Here is a 23,120-nt window from a genome sequence, read left to right as displayed (position 1 = left end):
GTATAGTTTTGAGGTACTTGTGATTTAGTTGAGCATTTTTATTTTATGACACACTATACTTCTACTGCACTAGATATCGGAGATAAATAACAATGTTTTTACTCCACTACATTCACGACAGCTACTTTAGTTACTTTGCAAATCATTGACATAAAAAAATGTGATTCATTGTTACGCTTCAGCTTTGTAGTCAATAACCTATATGAAAAAGTTGGAATTATTAGTAATATGTTATACGTTATTCTGAAATAGGCCATCCTCTATAATGAGCACTACTTTAGTACTTTAAGTATGTATTTTGATGCTTATACTGTTTCTGCCTTATTTCATTAAGTTGCCATGTATTATAGAGAGAGGCCTCTAGTTATATGTATTTCATCTTACATTGTGCTCACATGGTGCATAATCCTAAATAATGTGTTTAATCAAATTACCACAAAAATCCTAGAGCCACAGGGTCCAAATTAGGAATACTGGTTGTTTTCTGTGCAAGTGCTGTAGCTGCCAGATATAGTCTGTTTCAGGCATTGAAGTCTATTTATTCTAATGCATTCAAGTGGTATTTTATTAACAAATACTGGTATCTGACAGTAAAGTATGTCGGGGGTGGTAGTTTTGAATGAGGGGGATGAGTGTACATCCGTCCATACATGTGTTACACCTCAGGACTACACAGGCTTTAATGAATTAGGCTAGACATAATTTTAATGTGTTCACACAAGAAAAGGATACATGTTAGAGTAGGCGAGAGGAAGTAAGCAAACATCTCCGACATCCACGAAGGCAGCATTTTGCATTATGTGTGTGCGTGTGTATGTGTGCGTGTAGGTCGGCAGTTACAACAAGAATACTTCCCGGTATTGCTAAAGAGACACTCAAGTTTGTCACACAAGTCGGTCGTTAATATCAGCCTCGCTGAAATAGCTGCTAGTGCGCGATGTTAGGACTTAGGAACGAGGAGAGGAGGTGACAAACACAACAGACACCACTTTGCTCTCCAGAAAACAAACTGTTGTAGCCAGAAGCAAACCCCGGAACTTGACACGGTAGGAAACGAGCTAACATTAGCTAGCTTTTTGTTGATGGTGTGCTTGCTGTCAAACCACAACCCGACCTCATGTAAAGTAACTGCAGCCACTTTACGATTTGTACCCAGCGTACGTTCGTTAAGTAGCTTCATTTACTTCTTCGTGGACCGAAATTTTGGTGCCGGAAATTTCCGTCACTTTTAAAACCACTTGTGGATCCAGAAGATGGCATCGAGAGGATTCACTCACATGAATCTGAACGTGAGCCCCATGAACGTTGGGCATGCTGCGGGTATGAGGATGTCGGGTATGCAGCAGGCTCCGGCGGGATACCCCCGGAGCATGAACAACGCACCCCAGTACCAGGTTGGTTTTCTGGTCAATGTCTCTTCACTAAACAGGGAAATGTGCTCAGAGAAAGGCGGGGGTAGTCTGTTAAATTAGCTTCACTGAGGCTCAACTTTATGCTGCTTTTAAGAGTACATGCAGTCCTACATTTGGATGGAAACATTAAAAGAATATCCAGTTTTGGCTTGACATATTAAAGTAAAAGCTGAGAATTTGTTTTTAAATATCAAGGTGTGGACGCTACTTCCGCATTTGAATATGCTTTGTACTGTACTTACTGCCACCAGTGAATTAAGTGCAACTTTATATATATATATATATATATATATATATATATATATATATATATATATATATATATATATATATATATATATATATATATATATATGGCGTTTATAGTGATTGATAATTGTGTACCTTAAGTATTTGGACGTTTAATGTACAATTAGTATTACAAATCAATGTTTTGTGCGCGCGTGAAAGAGAAACTCACGCGGCTGCCCTCAGCCTCCTGTCAGTTAGCTTGAACACAAAAGTAAGTTCATCATCACCACCATCTGTCAGAGCTGAGGCTGCATATATTATACCAGTGTTACCACCACGTGGTCTTTAGTTAATATGCATTATTACAGGTGTCTCGTGTTTGTTAGCTCGAGCCATATGGGTTCAGATGTGTGTTGTTTTGTTAAAGGAGGGACCAAACAAAGGAAGCAGCACTGTTAAGACCATTACATTGGTGATAAGTCTCTTAAATGTGGTTTATTTCAGACTATTACAGATTTATATGACAAGATAAAGATTGGGAAATCAAGAAATTAGCCATCATACACACATACGTACAACAGATGTTATTACAGAAATAAATACAAACATGCACGTCACAAAAAACATCACAATAAAAAACTTGTTTAAATTGCTGTTCTCTGTGTTATTGAATCTGCACGTACTGTACATTTATGTAAAATATTCCTTTTTCACTTTTGTTTTTATATGATGACTAGTGCTAGTAGTTGTGCTACACACAATGTACTGTAGGAAATCATCATTTCTCTCCCAATTAGCTTTAAATCTGATGTCAGAATCATCACATTGGGAGCATAACCCCATCTTTTGTAAACCAGTTCCGCAGGAACAAAATGTAACTACAGCATTCACATACAAGCTTGTTTTAATAAAAATGCTTTTCTTCAAAAGGAGAGTAGTGAGTACGAGAAAAGGTCTGGAGAAAGAAACTTGTTTTTCTGTAATTGAACATTTTGAACGTGAAATCAGCTTCAGCTTTTCTTTTTTTTTTCAGCGCCCGGGGATGCCATCCAACAGAGCGGGGGGCCCCATGGGGTCAATGGGGGGTCAGCTGCCCGGTCCTTCTTACGGTGGTGGGAACATGCCCATGCGGCAAGGCATGCTGCCTCTGAGCATGGACGCCTCGAGGAAACGGTTCCTTCATCTGCATCAACAGCAGCAGCAAGAGGCACTGGGAGGCCTGAGACGAGGGTAAACTGTGAAGAAGTGAGAGTGTTTTTGTGAGAGGAGAAGAAGAAGAGCGGGAACAGAATAATGTCTAGGTTAATTGATCAACACAGCCTGGGGCCAAATCAGGGAATGGTGCTTCTTAAACAACTTATTTAATCAGTTAAGATTATTACCAATAAATTTAACTTTTTCTTTAAACAACAATTAAGTATTTCCTTTTACTCTTACTCTTAATATTTCCTGCAACATGTACTCTTCTTTTAAAAACTTAGAGATATTGAGATTTTGCCTGACTAAAACAAAAATACTGGTGTAAAGCCGAAGTCAAAGCGTTAGATTTCTTCTTATTGTTATTTTGTAGCTTTTTTATGATGTGATGATACCGTAAAAGTGTTCATGAGGATCATGAATTTTAAAAGAGGAACGTCTCGTGATGAAAATGGGTGTTTTTCCTCCTCATTCACAGCAAACATGATTAAAGACCTTTCTACTCATGTGTTCCTCAGCCAGCACAACTACTACAGCAGCACGTTTGTGTACTTAAAAGATTCTGAATGAACACAACCTCGAGTGGGAAATGTTTTGCAAATTATAGTTCATGTAAAAAAAAAAAAAAAAATCATTGAGTTGTAAATATACATTTCTCTACATAACACCGTAGAAGTCATATAGCCATAACGATTCGGTGGCTAATTTAGCCTGTTATGGCTCATGAACAACACAACAACAACACCTCCATTCATTCAGGATGTGTTTGTCTCTGCAGTCTGCTTGTGAAGTCTCTGAGCTGTTAAAAGCAGATCACACAGACACGAGGATGGGAGTATCCCATGACTCATCTTTGCTTTCAAAGCGGGAGACACGAGTGGATATTTTTGACTTCAAGCGGCTCAGCGATATCACGCCCATAAATGTGGCGATCCATGATGTGAGGCTGCATTTACAGTTCATCCACAAAGCACCTCTTGTCTTTAAAGCTCTATCTCACAACACAAATCCTCAGAAGGACCGGTGTGCCGCAGTGCCCGAAGCAGAGATCCAAATTCTTAATAATGAGCTTGGGAATTCAATTTAGTCCTAACGAGGGGGCACTGTGTAATTTAATTAAAGAAACAAAACGACTTCTATGAAGTCAATAGCGATGATGATGATGATGATGATGGGTCAGAGCCCAAGGTGATCATTCGGTGGAAGTTAACGAAGAGGCAGCACTGGCCAAGGTTTCCTTATTGCACTGTGAAGTCTTCAAAGATAATTGATAATCAAATGAAGTGAATTCGGTCTTTCTGTTAATCTTTTACGTGTCATTCCTTTGTTTATTGGTGAATGAAGGTCATCCTTTCATAAAGGCAAATCCTAAATGATGACACATTATATTTTAGAGCAAGCATATCGTTCATGTGGTCAATTCATGTGTGTGTTTTTAATTAAATGAACATATAGTGCTTTGGAAATCATCTTGTTTATAATATTTTATATATTTTTAGAGCAAAAAGACGCAAGATGGCTGACAAGGTTCTCCCACAGAGGGTAACAACCATTTTACCCCCTCAATCATACTTTAGATGGATTCAGTTTCTTCACAGTTGGCTGTCCCTTAATATTCATGCTTTGCTGTTGGCTCTTTAGATCCGAGACCTGGTCCCTGAGTCCCAGGCCTACATGGATCTCTTGGCGTTTGAGAGGAAACTGGATCAGACCATCGCCCGAAAGCGTATGGAGATTCAGGAGGCCATCAAGAAGCCCATCATGGTACAATTAAGAGTGCATTGTCAGATTCTACAATACTGAAAGGGATCATTTGAAATAACTTTCAGGCTTTCATTGACTGCCATGTTTTCTTGAAGATCCGTCTTCACCGATCACCAAATGACTCAAATGATTCAGACTGAGTTCCTGATATATGTGCTTGTTCATCTCTATGACGCAGCAAAAACGTAAGCTCAGGATCTACATTTCGAACACGTACACCCCCAGCAAACCCGAGGGCGAGGAGGCAGAGAAGGTGTCCTCCTGGGAACTGAGAGTGGAGGGAAAACTTCTGGAGGAAGTACGTGAACCCCTTTCTTCATTTGAATCGTCTCGCTCCGTTTCTCCGTTGTCCCAGCGTGGTCTGACTCCCAAGTATTTCAGTGTGTTATTTCGTTTCTGAAAAACTTCAGCCATTCAGCTCTGTTTGGGCTGTGTCCTTGGCTCTGACCACGCAACCAGATGTGTGTTTTGCAGCTCTCCCCACTCCGGCCCTCAACTCCTCAAACACACACACGCACACACACACGCACACACACACACACACACACACACACACACACACACACACACACACACACACACACACACAAGCTCATGTTCTCTTTTGAAACAAGGAATTGAAACCACCGGCCGTTACATACCGTGATCTGACAAGCCTCCCCTCCCTCCATCATTTCCAGCTCCACTCATTGTGTCATCTGGGGCCACATGAAGGAGGATTTTCTTTTCGCTCATCTGGTTTAGGCATGCGTAGGAGTTTTGCATGGAGTAACAGAAAAAGAAAAGCGATGTGAGGGATGGAGTGAGAGGGGTCATGTTGTGCAAACAGACTTTTTGGAGAAGGCGGGGGCGCAACAGCCCCCCCCCCCCCCGATGTGGTCAGAGCTAAACAATGCGGCCGCACAGACTGACACAGCACAATAAGGAGATGAAGATGGATAACACGCTGTCTCTCTTTTGCACTTTTTGTTCCCAGCCTGGCAAGCAGAAGAGGAAGTTCTCGTCTTTCTTCAAAAGCCTGGTGATCGAGCTCGATAAGGAGCTCTATGGACCTGACAACCACTTAGTAGAGGTATGACGTCATTTTAAAGGCATGTGATGCAACCGTCTCAGAACATTTTAGGCCAAAATGCTCTGAGACTGCACTGATCAAAAAAGGGGGAGTTCAGCTGGAATCATTAAAGCTTTTGGAGTCAATCCAAGAGCTCTTGAATCTTGACGATATCCCACCATATTTATTTAATGAATCTGAATCTATAATAACAGATACCCAACGATTGCACCATTTAAAAATACTGGCACCGTGCCACTACCGTCTGAGCGCTTGCTTGTATTAGTCCCACTTTCTGTATTTATTTCAGCTTAACTTTAGTTTCAGCTCTCATTGGACTTAATACACATAATCTAATCTTCTGACTTTATCTTCCAGTGGCACAGAATGCCCACTACTCAGGAGACGGACGGTTTCCAAGTCAAAAGGCCCGGCGACGTGAGCGTGAAATGCACCCTCCTGCTCATGCTCGACCACCAGGTGCATTTGCTCAGTTACCTTCTACAGTCGTCTCCCTTGATGGGATGACTTACTTGCATTTTTTCAACCACCACTTTCTTTGCTCCAATGCCTTTTTTATTTTCTTCTTTTCAGCCCCCTCAGTACAAACTGGACTCGCGGTTGGCTCGTCTGCTGGGTGTGCACACACAGACGCGAGCCAGCATCATGCAAGCCCTGTGGCTCTACATCAAGAACAACAAGCTGCAGGATTGTCATGAGAAGGAGTACATCAACTGCAACCGCTATTTCAGACAGGTAAAGGAACGGTGTTAAAGCTACGCGGGGCAGCGAGACGCAAGCTGACCAACGAAGGCATTTCCCACGGGTTGCTTTGACATTTGAAAATGCATTCAAAATCATTTGGTAATGAATTATATCAAATGTTGAGGGTTTCTTCCCAGTTTTGCTCAGTTTTTTTTTAACCAAATCTGTTCAGATCTTCGGCTGTCCTCGCATGAGGTTCTCTGAGATTCCCATGAAACTGGCCGGCCTTCTGCAGCACCCTGAACCCATCATTATCAATCACATGATAAGGTCGGGCAATGTTGGTCATTACCCCTCTTTCTGTGTTTGTGTTGTCCAGATCTCATTTATTATCCTGATTGATTTATTTATTTCTCTGCGACTTTAGTTTTTGCTAATAAGCTTTGATTTTCAACCGTAATGCATTTATACGAACTGTTGTTTTTTGAGCTTCATAATTCGGACCGTGCTCTTAAACAGCATTCTTGACTTGAACTTGGTTTTGCTCTTCGTCTCTGAGCAGTGTGGACCCCACAGATCAGAAGAAGACAGCATGCTATGACATCGATGTGGAGGTGGATGACCCACTGAAGGGCCAAATGAACAGTTTCCTGTCCTCGACAACCAACCAACAGGAAATCGCTGCACTGGAGATAAAGGTAAGGCCTACCAGTCAGCCACTAGACACTTGCTTTTAGGAGAATAGTAACAAAAGCAAAATGAGGTCTTTACATTGCGTGCACTGGTTGTTTTTCGCTGCAGATTCACGAGACGATCGAGTACATCAACCAGCTGAAGACCGAGAGAGACTTTATGCTGAGCTTCAGCAATAAACCTCAGGACTTCATCCAGGACTGGCTCAAGTCTCAGAGCAGAGATCTGAAGGTGAACATTGGCTCCCGTCACTAATGTGCTGTATGTTTCCCAAAAGGAGTCTCTTTACACATAGTATTGTTCAATTGCATAATGTTTACAAGTCTACTTACATCTTCAGCTGTTTAGTTTTGTAAGAAGATATTTCTCGAGGTCTTTCAGTAAGGCTGTTCTGTAGGTATCTCACTGTATCCTCCACTTCTTTAATTAAGCTTGTATGACTGTTGTATCATCAGTATATGAATGACAGCCATAGCTATGTTTGTGTTTGCTTGTATATTTTGTGTAGTCAGTGGTTTTCTTTCCCAATTTTGAACAGTTTTATTTCAAAGTATTTTTGGAGCATGTTTGCAGACGGGAAGAAAATCTGGCATAGATTTCCCAATGTTTAATAAATGCTCTAAAATACATATTTCGTATGTAGGGGTGTAACGGTTCACAAAATCCACGGTTGGGTTCGGTACGATACAGTGGAGCCACGGTTCGGTACGTTTCGGTACAGTAGAAAACTATAAATGCCAGAGAAATGTACTTGATTTTAAAATATATTTATTCATTACAACTAACATCATGAAGTTATTCTTTGACTTTGAACAATGATGGAACTATACCTGAGTGACTCATCTTCTGGGGTGTCTTCTTAGCAACAGAATAAGCATAAAAAACAAAACCTGCTCCTTAATGTTATGTAGTATTGTTACTTACATCTTGCAAAAGAGATTTTTAATCTCAATGGGACTACCTGGTTAAATAAAGGTTTAAAAAAATTTATTTTAATTTTTTATTCAAACGTATTCGGTTCGTCATGCGAACGGTTCAATACGAATACTCGTACCGTTACACCCCTATTCGTATGTGATGGCGTTATATGGGCAGTTCACCGAGGCAAATTAACAGCCGACATATCCTATAATTCCTGCTCGATGACGCTCCTGTGCCGAAACAATGAATTAACACATTTAGAACAGAGTTCAAAAGACAAATGGAAGCGAAAACAACAGTATTTTGCAGCATTGTTTGCTGAAATTAAATGGAGAGACTTCAGTGCCTTGACTGCCAAAGTAAATTGACCATTTACGTTATTTTGGCTTTTGGGAATGAAAGTTTTTTGTATCCATGAAATTGTGGTTCTTCGTGTTCAAAGATGCATTTCCTTTTTTCGACAGCTGATGACGGATGTGGCAGGAAACCCGGAGGAGGAGAGGAGAACTGAGTTCTACCAGGCTCCCTGGGTACCAGAGGCTGTGGGCAGATACGTTTACTCCAGAGTAAGGAATCACACAGCCGAATATGCACATTGCGATTAGCTTTGACGTGCACTCACGCTGTCGCTTGTTACCTTTTCAGTTGCAGCAGAGAAGACAAGAGCTGGAGCAGGTTTTGGGTGTCCGACTCACCTAAAGACATATTCCGCTGCCAGCTTAATTTGGTGAATCAAATGTTAATGTTTACTCAATTGGAATTTTGAATTTGCCGGGAAAGAAATAAGCTAATGTTGCAGCCTAAATGTTCACACACCCATCCTCAGTGGCATGGTGTGATAGAGCAGCGTTTAAGTGAGATACATAAAAGATAATAGTTCTGGGACCAAAGCAATTAACATGTCCCGAATAATATGTTTGCATTGCATTGCCTATCACTTTTAGCCGATTCAAATAATCTTGTTTTGCAATATGTTTTGTTCACGGTACAACATGCTTGAATGTTTGTAAGCGTCGGTGCTGTGTAGGTGCTTTTCGCCATCACATTGTGTGCTATTTTGAAAGGGGTGTCTGTTTACCTTTACATTTGAAAGCCATAACCTTTAGAAAGGAGCAACTGCAAAATATATCCGTACTGAAAACATTGTACACCAGAAAAATATATGTATTTTAATTTCAGAAATCTGTGTAGAAACTTTGCATTATGTTCTTTAAAAAAACAAAACATAGGAATTCTTAAGATGTCTCATGACTGATGAGAATTAATAAGAAGCTTTTTATGCCAACAATAATTTGAGGTGCTCTTTGTTTTTTGTCATGGTGGATATATTAGTTTGAAATGAAACAATTCTTGACTGTGTAAGAAAGCTTGATTGAGCTTTTTATTTGAGTCTGCTTTGTCAGCAGCTCTTTTTTTGTACTTCTTGGATGTGTACGTGCTGTTTTTGTTTGTTATTGGGGTTGTAGGGTTGTTGTTATAATGTCAGGAATATCAACTGTGGCAGGCTGTTCAGATTAAAGGGTTTAACTGATCTTAACAAAATAGGAATGCAGTTGTAGAGTGTCAACTAAACAATGCACCAAATTGTTGTGAACAGTTTATAGTTTCATGGGTTGACTTTTCATTGAAATGCTATTTTGTTATGGTTTTGTATGAGGGGGTTTCCTAAATGTCTTTAAACATTCTATATTAAGAGGTATCGCTGTGCCAAAATTTGTTTTGTGGAGAAGGCACTTAGAATTTGAGAAATGTTGTGTACAAATATTTTTTGTACAGCCTCTGTAAAATGTTTGCATGTTGTGTATCAATCAAAGGCCTTTATCGTTTATACATTTTGAGTATTTTTTACAATAAATATACTTGCAGATATTTCTTATTTCATGATATAGAGCATATTGCAAGGTTGTCAATGGTATTATTTTTTTAAATAATTGAGTAGACTTAGTGCACTTTACTGTGCAACCGTAGCTGTGTGATTAAAGGTTGGGCCATGAGTGTGCATGTTAGGGCGGGTCTGGAGCTCAGGTTCCTCAGAGCAGCGGTTTCATATTTTCAGGTCGGGCTCACCTTACCTTCAACTGCCTCGACAGGTATACCACTCCTCAAATAACGGCCAACCAAAATACATCCTACACCCTTCACAGATCTGTGTTTCAGCTTGTAAGGTGAAAATGGTACTAAACAAAGATGAGCCCAAAGGTTTACACTGAATTAAACTTGTTGTTAAATGCTACATGTGTTTTTAAAAGTAAATTAAGCTTTGAGATTCAATTATTCAACGGTAAGTTAGTTAAAACGTGTTATAAGGTCATGAAAACGGCAATTTAGAAGCAAAAGGCAAAGCGGTTGGGGCTGAAAAAGAATATGTAGTTTTTGAAAAAGGCCTCTAGAGGGCAGTGTGCGCAGTGAAAAAAGAATCACCGAAGAAGTCTTCCGGAAATACGCGTCTCCTCGAGCGGATGCAGAAAAATCCAAGATGGAGGTATACGGAGCCGATCATGTAGGTGTATTTTTTTTTTTTCTGTCATTTTGTTGGTTTTATTGTTAATATATTATCAAAGAGACGTCGCTATTATGTTCTAAGTCGAATAGTATTTTTAAAGTGGCTGTGAGGAGACTGGCTGTGCGAATCTGCTGTAAATAGTGAAATGTTACTTCATTCGAAACTATAAATTTGTACGTTAGAATTCTGCCGGTTTGCTGTCTCATTGTAGCTAACCTAGCTATCATTAACGTAACTGGCTAGCCAAGGCTCACTGTCAACTGAACGTACAGCTAGCTTGAGCTAGCTGCTCTGAATGATTGTCTGTATCCGTGTTCTCTATAATTAAATTAAGAGTAAGACGTATGTTAAAAACGTAACATAAATAACTAACGTCAGTAGTTTTAGGATCACCAAGCATTCGTTAAGCTAGTTGGCTAACACTAACGTTAGCAAGCCTAATGTTAGTCAGCAGATTTAAACTAACGTTACCTAAGTAACGTTAAGTGTTTATTTATGGAGTCCTGGGTAACGTTAACTTTAACCCATTTTATCAATGTATTGTTGCACTTATCTATCTCTAGCTTCTATATCTCGCTGTCAAGTAGCGTTACCTTAACCGAGGGAACATTTTAGCACTAACGTTACTAACCCCGCTTCACGAGTTGCTGTTCACAGATTCGCAAAACATTTTCGTAGATAATTGAACGTAAGTTTGGCATTCTTTTTTACAAAATAGTCATCTATCCATCAAAAACTCTAGCTTCCTAAATGTGATTATTTTCAGCTTCTTGCGGTTTTCGTAATATGAATTTGATATCTTTAGGTTTTCTACTGTTGGTCAATACTGGGACTCTGAAAACTTATGATGAACCATTTTCTTTTTGTGACATTTTACAGACCAAACAGTTAACTAAAAACGAGTTTAATAAAGTTGGATTATTTTCATTGACAGATGGAGATGGCCGATATTAAAGGTGGCTCGGGTCTCCGGCAATACTACTTGTCTAAGATAGAAGACTTGCAGGTAAGAAAATATTATATCTCCAAACACTCAGCTGTTAATTTTACTGTATTGCACAATTTCTGCTTGCCTGTCAATCCTGAACCAATGTTTTCTCAACAGTTGACAGTAAATGACAAGAGCCAGAATCTCAGACGTCTGCAGGCACAGAGAAATGAGCTCAACGCCAAAGGTACGCGAATGTCCATATATTCTGTAATATTATTTCATTCTATCAAATAAAGCTGGACGTAATATTTCCCCATGGGTGAAAATATAACATTTTTACTCTTTGTCTCTCAGTGCGTCTCCTTCGTGAGGAGCTGCAGTTACTACAAGAGCAGGGGTCATATGTAGGGGAAGTGGTGAGGGTCATGGACAAGAAGAAAGTGCTGGTTAAGGTATGCCGTGTACTTGTGCTTTGTACCACACTATCTTGAGTACTAGCTGACAGTTTAAATCAACATGTCTCCTCATCATTTTTTAGGTTCATCCAGAAGGGAAATTTGTCGTGGATGTGGACAAGAACATTGACATCAATGATGTAAGTATTATAGTTGTTGTTTACCTAATAATGGTTAATAGTCTGAGTCCTTGGATAGTCTTCCCACTGTTAGCTTAACCATAACAAAAGAGAACAGTTAAAACACACTATGCCTGTCATTTGTAACCACCATAGCACATCAAACGAGCCACATTTGCCACCCTGTACATTCAGTCATTGATGATAAAGGAGGATTTCGTGTCAGGAAACCTTAGGCTAGAAGTGTGCTTTCCTATTATCTCATCCCTTTTGTCATTTCTGCATCAGGTGACTCCCAATTGCCGCGTAGCTCTTCGTAACGACAGCTACACCCTGCACAAGATCCTGCCCAACAAGGTGGACCCTCTGGTGTCCCTTATGATGGTGGAGAAGGTGCCAGACTCTACCTATGAAATGATTGGTGGCCTGGATAAGCAGATCAAGGAGATCAAAGAAGTGATTGAGCTGCCCGTCAAGCACCCAGAGCTGTTTGAGGCTTTAGGCATTGCACAGCCTAAGGTGAGTGATTGAGGAGAGCGCACAAACCACGGCCTTTTAGATAAGCAAGTGTCTACAGCCACTCTGTGTTGTTTAAACTCACTAAGGGTTGAGAATATATTCCAGCAAAATCTTTTGGAGAATGTCAAAACTACATTGTCAACCACCTAAAAAAAAGTATTTAGTTTACTTGGAGATGCAAAGATCTTACGTGAGAACGGTGACATGTAGGGCTGCAACAAATTATAATTTCCTCTATTGGACACAAAAACTGAAACTGCTGATCACACCATCTTAAAGCCTGAGGTGATGTTTTGACCACACAACTCTGGTTGCGTTGTATCCATGTGTCAGTGTGCAGTTGGTTCTGATGTCTGTTTTGAATGTGTGCAGGGCGTGCTGCTGTACGGCCCCCCGGGTACAGGGAAGACCCTGCTGGCCAGAGCTGTGGCCCACCACACTGACTGTACCTTCATCAGGGTGTCTGGCTCTGAGCTGGTCCAGAAGTTCATTGGAGAGGGTGAGACTGTCTCTTCTTAACACTTTTATCAAATTATTTTCCATTCTTGGTTCATTTTTGGTTCATTTTTGAAAAACGATCTGAATTGATAACTGTGGGTCCTTCTTGTCTTGCGGCAGGTGCCCGTATGGTGCGCGAGCTGTTCGTCATGGCCAGAGAACATGCTCCTTCCATCATCTTCATGGACGAGATCGACTCCATCGGGTCGTCTCGCCTCGAGGGTGGCTCAGGCGGCGACAGTGAGGTGCAGAGGACAATGCTGGAGCTGCTCAATCAGCTTGACGGTTTCGAGGCCACCAAGAACATCAAGGTAGCGCACACCCTCCGCAGTGTATAGAAGGACATATTTAAGTGTTTATCAGTTAGCATTTTCAAAAAAATAACATTGGCAGACACGTCTTATCGGTACATCTTCATGTATATACTAGCATCCAGTTATGGTTTTACAACTTCATTAGTGTTATAAACGCATAGTATAAAAGCATTAGTATTTATTAATACACCTTCATTATCCAATTACCCTAATAACTCATTTGAGATACTGATATTTTTTCACAAGCTCTCTGTATATGCAAAACAGTGTTGTGTAATCCCATGATGGATGGGCCAGAAATAAAAAAGATGAATATGCATCAATTTGTTTTGTATTTCCCTTTCTCTCAGGTCATTATGGCCACCAACCGTATTGACATATTGGACTCAGCTCTGCTCAGGCCAGGCAGGATCGACAGGAAGATCGAGTTCCCTCCTCCAAATGAAGAGGTACTCACTTGCACAGTATTTATACACAAACTCAAATGCTGTGGGCGGTTTTGAGCATATCTTAATTCTGCACTATTAGGCCCGTCTGGACATCTTGAAGATCCATTCCAGGAAGATGAACCTGACACGAGGCATTCATCTGAGGAAGATTGCAGAGCTGATGCCTGGAGCCTCTGGTGCTGAGGTTAAGGTGAGAATATGCCCACTAAATGGTAGCAGTAGGGTGGTAAATAAAGGCCTTTGACTTAATTTTCTTGTATGTTTTTAGGGTGTTTGCACAGAGGCAGGGATGTACGCTCTGAGAGAAAGAAGAGTTCATGTCACCCAGGAGGACTTTGAGATGGCCGTGGCAAAGGTTTGTGTAACACTCTTGTACAGAGTCTTAGCTCAAAGCTAATCTCACCTCCTTATTTTTAATGTGCATACTTGTATGAACCTGCCTATTTGTTCTGTGTCCTCTTCACCAGGTGATGCAGAAAGACAGTGAGAAGAACATGTCGATCAAGAAGCTGTGGAAGTAGAAGGCCTTGTGTAGTCTGGTCACATGTATATTTTCCTTTTGTTTATGGTTTGGTTTATAATTGTCATTCTAGAGTAAATGGTTTCCCCAAATACTGGATGGCGCATGAGTGATGTATCAGGAATTCATTATCTTCAAACAGTAGCGCCAACAAATGGATTCAACACATTTGTCTTCTTTAATACAGACTTTTGTCAAAGCCAGTTAAGTAACAGAAGTACAGTCTCTGTAAGAAGATGGCACTTCACATTATAGCTGCTCTCACAGTAGAGTTCTTATCTCTGGCGATGGCTTGCTTGATGGTCAGATCGATGAAATTGTAGCTACTGACTCAGCCAACTATCACAAACCTGTATGTGAGTATAGCAGTAAACACTAGACGACTCCAACAGTAATCTGTCCTCCACATGCTATGGGTCCACGGATCCAACTTGAACCAGTCTAGCTCCTCACCCAGGACACCGGCACCCACTGGCGCTCCGTCTGCACCCGCTCCAGTACGACCTGGAGCTCAGCTAAGGCACTGGCCGGGTCCTCCTTCACCAAGACGTAGTCCACCCAGGAGCTGTAGCACTCGTCCATCCTCTCAGCCGACTGTTTCATTTCCTGCAGGTCGTCACAAGGAAGGAGAACACGGGTACACTTTTAGTGTGCAAAGCCTGCAGTATGTTAATCAGCCAGGAGGTGAACAAAAAAGGCTTAATTTGGACTTTAAATGATGAATTAGTCAAGTTTAAAGCAACTCACCGTGAGGACTGGGCTGAGCGAGGAAGAGGAGCCAACTGATTTCCTTTGACTGTCATCGATGCGAGGCCTTACAAAGATTACATATGGTCTGAACTCAAGAGTACGGAGAGTCTTCAGTGCCTGAATGTGGAGGTAAAAAACCAAACACCATGGTAACACTGCAGTAGATGTTACATTATGTCTTCTGTTTGCACTGTATATATGGCGTCCTATTCCAACATGTAATGTAGAACTAAGTTAACACCTTCCATTCCTTGTAAAAGCACAATTTAACAGAAGGGAAGATAAATCAGTGGACAGTCTGGAAGCACCCCTCAGTTCACTGAATTCAATGCTCTGAATCCAGACTTGGTTATTCTTCAAATGTGTAAAGTAAAACTCATCTGTCTGATTAGCGATGCTAAAACTTGGAATCGATGTTCTATTCTGCATGAACGAGGGATTTTATTGGAGGCATATGCAGATAAGTGTAGGGGACTCTAGACAAGAAATATTCAATTTGTGTCACTGGTTTTAAATCCTCGTCATCTCTGCACAGGTCCGTGGATATTTATTGAATTAAAAGTACAGGTACTTGCCAGGTGATGTAATTGTAATTTGAAATGTATTTGGTTGACGGTCCTGCAGGTCAGCTTGGATACTAACCTCTGGTTGCACATCCACGAGGCAGACCTTGTTTTGATCCAAAATCCCGTGAATGGAATCCAAACTGGTGCCGTACAGATTATCTCTATACTCTCCATATTCAATAAATCTGCAAAAATACAAGACGATCAAGACTTAATTACATAAACCATTTGTTGCAATCAATTGGTTTACTAGATTAAGTACCCAGCGGCCAACACTCACTTGCCACTCTGTATGTCGCCATCGAAAGTAGCTTTGGCGATGAAGTGGTACTCCACTCCTTCTCTCTCATAAGACTTCCTGGTTCGAGTCGTATCTTCAGGTCACATGTTTAAACAGACAGCAGGAAGACCAGCGTAAATAAAAGATAACTGGATCGCTGTATGTTTTGGCTAAAGTAAAGTGAGTCATGATATCATACCCATGCACCCATGTCTAACCAGCCAAGTGCTTTGCAAAATGAATGTGAATATTGTCAACTCCAATACAGAACGTTTATCACAAGTTTTACATTTTTCATGAGCTGTTTGCAGTAGTGATGAACAAAATACCCGATCCCGCCCTCACTGTAGCTAATTGATTTTGGATTATGACAATGTCTGAAAGAGTGGATTCGATATTGAAATCCTATATTACAGGTACTCGGGGGAAGAAACAGCATTTTAACCGAGGAACTATGAAAGGCAAAGAGACTTACGAGGCACAGCCAAACCATAACGTTGAGGATTGTCAGCAATCACCTTCTGTTTGACCTCAGTGATCCGAGCTCCCAGGGAACCTGGGATCCACAATAACAGAATAAATAGCTGAACAGACAGTAATACAATATAACCACGTGCTGAGGAACATGTGGCAGAACCAACTTACCTATCAGTACTATAAGACGGGGCCTTTCACCAGGGCGGGGCAGATATTGTGTTACTTCTTCATAAATCAGGAACTCTGTGTGATTGGCCTCTGGAGTTTGAGCTTCTCCTGGTGAATTGTGGCGATCTTTCCTGAGGCGGAAATTTCTGCGCAGACTAGCTGTGGTCAAAGAGATGAAAATACAGATGTAGAATGGACACACATCCATATACTCAAATTCTTTCAAAGTGTATTGACAATCGATTTCAATTCAGTATTTCTCACTCAGATTAAAATTAAAATCTTGTGCCAGACATCACACAACGCAGACACCATGAGAAACCCGTAAGAGAGCCTGAGTAATACTCCCATGAGAGAGCATGGCCACAGAAGGCAGGCGCTGCCGTACTCTTGAGAGAAACTCCAGCTCATATTAGACCATTTACTCAACCAGCTTAAATCTCACCAATAGAAGCTCGGAAGCCATGCGTGCTGCGTCTACCTCTTCACCGAACACAAACAGAACACCTTTCGCATGGAGTGTGAGGAGAGGCCATTTGTGAAGCACAGTGAGATCAACAAGGTGCCACAAAGACACGGAGAAGCTCTGTGGCTGTAGCGTACTGCACATGAAGCCCGCCAGAATAAAATGCCCGCACAAAGTCATGCGCTTCGAAAGCAAGGACAAGCAGGTACAAACACACTCCCACTATCAATCCTGACATGTTAAGCAATACAGAAAACACCGACTGTGAAAGCAGAAGTCCAGCTGTTTTTAACCTCGACAGTTGTCACAATATTGTGCATCAATATTTGTATGGCTTACTACACAATTCATTTTTAAATGACTTTTCATAGCGTGCTATACCATGACTTTAATTACATTTTGTTGTGATATATTGAACCATATTTTGTATGCCATTTGTATGATTTTTTTCATCATAAAAATGACATTAAAATGTCATAGTACAGCATGCCAGTAAGCTTTTTGGTGTGTTTTTGATCTATGCCAAGTAGGATGGGTGGTTCCCAGATGCCCATCTCACTTCCCGGTTGGCTTCTGAAGGAGCCTGATTGGAGCGGCAGCCGGTCGAGTCAACCAATCCGTGAGAAGCAATCAAGCGCACCCGTTATAAATACTTGGCCAGATTATCAGCCTAAACTAAAACTAAAAACGACATAGTACAGTATGCCATTAATCGTGCCTCCTCACCTATGTCCTTTCCATTCAGAGCACCCTCACCGTCACAGTCTTCTGCAGGATGGCATGCAGGAGGAGAAGAGGTAAGAGGGAGCAGAGGTTGAAGTTACTTTAACGTCAGAACACAGCAGGTTTAAGTGCAGTAACTACATGTATGAAGGAAACTATAAAAAGGTAAAAAAGGGGTAAATTGTGGAGGGAAAAGTGCAGCATAACTGAAGGGTTCTGACCATAACAACATGTAGTCAACGTAGAGTTGGGCGTTTTGTTTCTAACCTGAATGTTTGTCCACTTACCTCTGTCGGCACGATCATCTGAGGTTAGCAATGCAAGGAATAACACAAAGCATCACTATTTACAAACAGAATAACTAACTGTATTACCACTGCTCTGCTCCGAGTATACGCTGTAATCTTAAAGAACTTTTTCTGTGTCTTGCAAATGTCATATCTAAACAGTACCGACATATATAAATCCTTCACCCACTTACGGTATCTACTTTTTCCTTATGCACTTCTGCCGACCGTGTTCAAACAGAGCAACACCTTTATGACACTATTACAATGAAACATCGTTACTTCTAAGCTCAGTGAGCGGTAGGGAGTTTAGCTTTTATGCAGACAAGAGTACAGACAACAAAGACATGACTTAACAACCTTCTGTTGCTTTTCAAACCACACCGTTTCATTTGACTTTCTTAAATGATTAGGAAATAAAACAAAAGCTGTGTCCGTAGATCTAAGCTTCTTGTACATTTAGATTTACAATGTAGGTTATGGGTGACAATTTTTGCGAAAAGCGAATCAGGCTTACATGTAGGAGCTTTGGAGGACACAGGGGCAGGAAAATACCCCATTTTCATCCTGTATCGCAGACGCCTGGGAAAAAAATAAATAGAGGGAAAGATTTACTTTTGACGCGAAAAAAGGCAACCTGTTTTTCAAATCCAGCACACAGTGGCTCTAAACTGTACATATTTGTCAGCAGAGTTGATGCTCACTACCTCTCCTGGAACTGTGTGGAGGGGATGAGGGCAGCGCGCAGGTTACAGTCACCAATCCTCTTGGCCTGCCACCAGGTGGCGTCCTCCTGGCTGACGACCTGAAGGATGTCCCCCCTCTTAAATGGAAGTCCCGCCTCTTGGCACGGCGTGGCTTTGTCCTCATAGGGCGTGTAGTTGAACAAAGCCCGAAGGTAGACCTTTTAGGAGCAGGAATATTCCGTCGGCAATGGCAACTTTAAAGGAACAGATTGACATCTCGGGACATATGCTCATATTTCTGTTGTTTTTGTGAGTTAGATGAGAAGATCGATATCTCTTTCATATCTGTCCGTTAAATATAAAGCTGGTGCCAGAAGAGAGAACAGAGGAAAACAGCTGAGCTCGTCAGGGGCTCTTTGTTTTTTGTTTGATTAGATAAATGTGACAATAAAATAACTTGACACCATTCCCATGAATTAAATAGACACTTTCCCCAGTTTGTTGGTGAAGGAGTGAAGGTTGTTGAGTCTTTCTAAATCAAACTGGTTGTTTATGTATTGAGGTTGAAGAGTCCTCACCCTGCTTTCCGTCACTTTGTCTTCTTCTTCCACAGCTGGAATGATTTTCAGTGTGATGGAGCCTTGTGACTGGGACTGATCAAACACACCAGAGCAGCGTCATCATGTATCAGTGAATCATCACACAGTATCTCAACGAGTAGGATGCCAGATGACAAAAAGCTTCTTTTTTTTTTTCCTTTACCAGAATCTGACTAATTTCATCCGGCCTTTTGTGTGTTATCAGGTTTCCATTGACCTCTCGAAGCTCATCCCCGACGTGCACCAGGCCTGGAACACACAAAACAAGTCGACTGGGGGGAAAAAAAAGCCTACAAGAAAATCCCAGTAGTCGTTTTTAAGACTCTGATATGAACAAGAAACAAACAATTTTTCATTACCATTAAGTTGAAAACATCTCCATGGCAACAGCCATGAGCAACCCTTGTTTGTAATCTCAAAACGTGCAATCTTGTGGAACTAATCTCAAGGATTTGATCTCTGTTGACAGTGCATGGGGTTACACGACGTAATCTCACTTCTCTGTCAGCGTTTCAGAGATAAGCAGGTCTTGTTGGAGAGGAAGTTTTGTTTGTTCAGAGAAAATAAAACAACACGACGGACATTTGCATTGTGACGCATGTTGTGCGACCGCTGTTTGTCTCACCACTGCGGTCAGCCGCCCCTCCCCTCATGATTCTGGCCACGATTACAGCTCCGGTCACCTCGTCTCTCCGGATGGTCGCTCCCTGGCGGGGAAAGGCACAGTGAATCTGATTTCCAGCACATATGGCATCTCATCTTCAGTTCACTGAAGCTGATACAACCCTCTGTTAGACGGGTAAAAGATGCTCCTCGTGTGCAGGTTGGTGGATTTGCTGGAAGGATCAATAACCTGTTAGAGCAAATGCCAAACCTATCTGAGACTGGAGATTTTGACAACATAAAGAACCCCTCCCTGGTTTGTTCTTTAGCTCTGCATCACACAGAGATACATCCTGGGGCTCTCGAAAGCCTCAGAGTAAAAAAAAAACACAAAAAAACACTTGAGGGCACAAGAATAATAGCTGTTGAGGGAAGGAAGAGCTCTTATTCTGTCACGTCCTGAGGTGTGAGGCGGCTCTCACCAGCGGCTCTTTGTTCTTCACCAGGCGGACGATCTTGACCGACTCCTCCTCCAGGTCGTCGTCCAGATCCTCCGGCAGCGGCGGCAGCACCGGGTCAAAGTTCTTTTGGGCAACTGTGTCGTGGGCCGACAGCATCGCCTGTACGAAACGACACGCATCCACAAATGCACTGATGGATTTAAGGGCCTGAGTGACAACATAAAGAAAGTCAGGCAGGAAGTTAACCAAGAAAAAGGACGACAAACATGTCCTCCACTGGCCTCTTTTGCAAATGTGCGTTCCTTTTCCACAACCATCATTTCTCCCCACTCTCCAGAAAGCCAATAGATTGAACAGAATCACTTGATAGGAGTAATGAGGATTTCCTGTCTGTGTCGCGGGGTGCAGACAGGTCAGAGAAACACTGTTGAGCATTTGTTGGTTCGTGTAAGTGTGAGGAAAGACACAAAGTGTGTGTGCATGTGTGAGTGTGTACCTTGAGTTGGGGAGTGCTCAGAAGGAGAAGCAGTTCCCTCTCGTCGTTCTCCAGCGGCCCGTTCTGAAGCTCCTCTGCCAGCTGACGATTGTAATCAGAAAATCACTGCTCGAAATAATAATATCTCCTCATGAATTACATTTACTTTAGAAAATTACAATCACTGTTTCCTTATACTTGGTATTTTATTCCAATATTCAGGTTTAGTTTGGCGTAGAAACGCTGCGGAAAGATTGCACCTACATCCTCTGCCAGACAGGTGGCGCTGTGTAGAACTGGAGTCGGGCTGTGTTTCTCATATTGCTTCAGTTTGTCATGAATCTGGGACGTACAACACATGAATAGACATACAGATATGCACAAACGCACACAAAGAAAACAAAGAAGTCGGTTTTTGAATGCGCCGAGATGTCCCTGACCCCGAGTCAAACGTGGTTTGAAGTCCCTTCTACTGAGACACATCTGCTGTACCTTCATGAGGTAACCGAGGCTTTTCTCACTGAAGACGTCCTTGAGGAAGACCAGGTCCTCTTTGTGGTTGGCGTCAGGATGGAGCTGAGAGGTGAGCAGGGCCAGGGTCTCATGCAGCCCTATGGATCATAGGAAACAGGAGTTATGTTTCAATTCGGGATGCACCGATACCGGTACAAAGCGCAGGTACAGATAACGGGACTAGAAAAGTCAGATCGGTGCATCGTATTCATCAACCATTTTTCGAACATGAACTATATTTTAAAAAAGTGTTAATACTGATAATAGAAGCTTTTAGATCATTAGAAATGCATTGTTATTACAGAAACTTTTTTTTTTGAATTACAACGAGATTGCAGATCCCTTCAGGCAAATTCAAGGCGGCAGGGTGGGAACATTTGGATTCATGAAGCAATCAACCTCAGTGTTCTTAAAGAGTTCTTGTCGTTCAGGGATACTCAACTTGCTTTGCCTGCGGGACACTTTTACGTCGTGACAGTTTGGAAGTGTTGTGAACATTGTGTGGACGAGTGAAAGCAGATTGGGTTATAGTTGCATAGACAGAGAAAGGTCTCGCACAAAGTGAGAAATGAAAAATGCCGTATTATTGTCAAAATGTTCAGAAATGATGTGGCGTGTTAAAAAAGTGGGTCTAGAATTTAGAACCCCTAACCACACACACACACACACACACACACACACACACACACACACACACACACACACACACACACACACACACACACACACACACACACACACACACACACACACACACACACACACACAGAGAACGAACAGCTTGAGCATGCGTCTGGCTGTACCTGTGCTTGCAGACACGATGGGCATGGCTTTAGTCATTCAGAGAGGCAGGAGGGGGAAGAGAGGGGGAGAGCAGGGAGGGAGAGAAGACAAAGCAGGTGAACTCGCTCCACTGGCTCCTCCTGTTCCTCGTGGAAGAACAAGGTGAAAAATCCCAGACAGCTAGGAACAAAACACGACTATTAGAGATGCATCGCTGCAGGAGATTCTATTTAAGATTTCTCAGAATTGTGGTTTTATTCTGAGAACTCTGAGTTTGGTTCACTGAGCAAAGAGTCCATTTTCTCATTTGAAAATCATTGGGAATGTAAATCACATTTTCAAAAGGAAACCAGCCAGCCACGCTTCGACCGTGATGAATAAACCCATTACAAGTTTCAATATGCTGAATACCTGCTTTCATTACGGAGCAATCATGTCATTTCAAACCGCGTGTGACGGTCAAACTAGAGGAGAGCGAGGTCAGACGACACGGAACCCTTACGTCCAATACGATGCGTCGCCTTGTTTGTCACCATGGCAACCATACAGTACCGAGGACTCGCACCGTGTTTACGTTGCAGTCGTCTCACAGACTCGATTCAGTTAATGAGGTCGTGTCACATTATTCACTGTGTGCTGTGTTGCAGCTTCAATCTGGCATCACTGGAAGATTCACATTCACATTCAAGAACTTTTCAAGGACTTTCTAGGCCCAGAAAGCGAGACTTCTATTCTATTCTTGACAAAACGTTAATTCAAGCACTTGATGATTCATGTCTATTTTAAGTCGACTTTCAAGGCCTTCATATTCACAAACATTCAGGGTTCTCAAAGAAACCTAGGAGCCATGTCGAGGTTTTATTTCTATTAGGATCGGACAAATAACTATATATGCATATATATATATTATATACTATAATAATCAATTGACAGAATTGTCACTCTCACCAAATGTATGTGCAAAACCAATCGTGCAATTACAGTTTATGGACATAACAGAT

General features: G+C 41.7%; 3 protein-coding genes across 4 annotated transcripts; 2 read left to right on the top strand and 1 right to left on the bottom strand.

Moving 5' to 3' along the window:
• Positions 1 to 831: 831 nt before the first annotated feature.
• On the top strand, positions 832 to 9,841 carry smarcd2 (SWI/SNF related BAF chromatin remodeling complex subunit D2). The gene is made up of 13 exons (XM_079293419.1): positions 832 to 1,394; positions 2,677 to 2,873; positions 4,340 to 4,382; positions 4,482 to 4,604; positions 4,783 to 4,902; positions 5,581 to 5,676; positions 6,034 to 6,135; positions 6,250 to 6,411; positions 6,593 to 6,690; positions 6,923 to 7,058; positions 7,162 to 7,284; positions 8,439 to 8,540; positions 8,620 to 9,841. Exons 1-13 carry the CDS (start codon positions 1,254 to 1,256, stop codon positions 8,671 to 8,673), a joined length of 1,497 nt encoding a protein of 498 aa, XP_079149545.1. The 5' UTR covers positions 832 to 1,253; the 3' UTR covers positions 8,674 to 9,841.
• Positions 9,842 to 10,431: 590 nt separating this feature from the next.
• psmc5 (proteasome 26S subunit, ATPase 5) lies at positions 10,432 to 14,379 on the top strand. Of its 2 annotated transcripts, none has more exons than XM_079292875.1 (12): positions 10,432 to 10,474; positions 11,412 to 11,483; positions 11,583 to 11,652; positions 11,763 to 11,860; positions 11,947 to 12,003; positions 12,271 to 12,501; positions 12,874 to 13,000; positions 13,120 to 13,310; positions 13,664 to 13,762; positions 13,842 to 13,952; positions 14,031 to 14,117; positions 14,230 to 14,379. In XM_079292875.1, exons 1-12 carry the CDS (start codon positions 10,451 to 10,453, stop codon positions 14,281 to 14,283), a joined length of 1,221 nt encoding a protein of 406 aa, XP_079149001.1. In that variant the 5' UTR covers positions 10,432 to 10,450; the 3' UTR covers positions 14,284 to 14,379. The 2 variants fall into 2 exon arrangements, with proteins under 2 accessions (XP_079149001.1, XP_079149000.1); XM_079292874.1 differs by lacking the exon at positions 10,432 to 10,474 and adding an exon at positions 11,046 to 11,165.
• Positions 14,380 to 14,518: 139 nt separating this feature from the next.
• Positions 14,519 to 22,176, bottom strand: LOC306794694 (MAGUK p55 subfamily member 3-like; the record flags this gene model as incomplete). The annotated part of the gene is made up of 18 exons (XM_079292873.1): positions 14,519 to 14,903; positions 15,030 to 15,149; positions 15,675 to 15,783; positions 15,879 to 15,972; positions 16,354 to 16,434; positions 16,524 to 16,682; positions 17,716 to 17,757; positions 18,000 to 18,017; positions 18,517 to 18,581; positions 18,707 to 18,903; positions 19,264 to 19,338; positions 19,448 to 19,533; positions 19,910 to 19,991; positions 20,370 to 20,507; positions 20,845 to 20,925; positions 21,088 to 21,165; positions 21,316 to 21,434; positions 22,140 to 22,176. 18 exons carry the CDS (start codon positions 22,174 to 22,176, stop codon positions 14,724 to 14,726), a joined length of 1,761 nt encoding a protein of 586 aa, XP_079148999.1. The 3' UTR covers positions 14,519 to 14,723.
• Between the last annotated feature and the right edge of the window lie 944 nt (positions 22,177 to 23,120).

The sequence above is a fragment of the Melanostigma gelatinosum genome (genome assembly GCF_949748355.1).
Source record: "Melanostigma gelatinosum genome assembly, chromosome: 21".
NCBI lineage: Eukaryota > Metazoa > Chordata > Actinopteri > Perciformes > Zoarcidae > Melanostigma > Melanostigma gelatinosum.
The sequence above is the reverse complement of the archived record's forward strand: the minus strand, read 5'-3'. Positions and strand labels throughout refer to the sequence as shown.

Excerpts from the sequence above, each read along its gene's own strand:
- smarcd2 (XM_079293419.1), top strand. The coding sequence starts at position 1,254 with ATGGCATCGAGAGGATTCACTCACATGAATCTGAACGTGAGCCCCATG. Across the intron at positions 6,691-6,922 it reads ATTATCAATCACATGATAAG|TGTGGACCCCACAGATCAGA; the intron begins GTCGGGCAATGT and ends GTCTCTGAGCAG. Across the intron at positions 7,285-8,438 it reads CTCAGAGCAGAGATCTGAAG|CTGATGACGGATGTGGCAGG; the intron begins GTGAACATTGGC and ends TTTTTTCGACAG.
- psmc5 (XM_079292875.1), top strand. The coding sequence starts at position 10,451 with ATGGAGGTATACGGAGCCGATCAT. Across the intron at positions 10,475-11,411 it reads AGGTATACGGAGCCGATCAT|ATGGAGATGGCCGATATTAA; the intron begins GTAGGTGTATTT and ends TTTCATTGACAG. Across the intron at positions 11,653-11,762 it reads AAATGAGCTCAACGCCAAAG|TGCGTCTCCTTCGTGAGGAG; the intron begins GTACGCGAATGT and ends TTTGTCTCTCAG.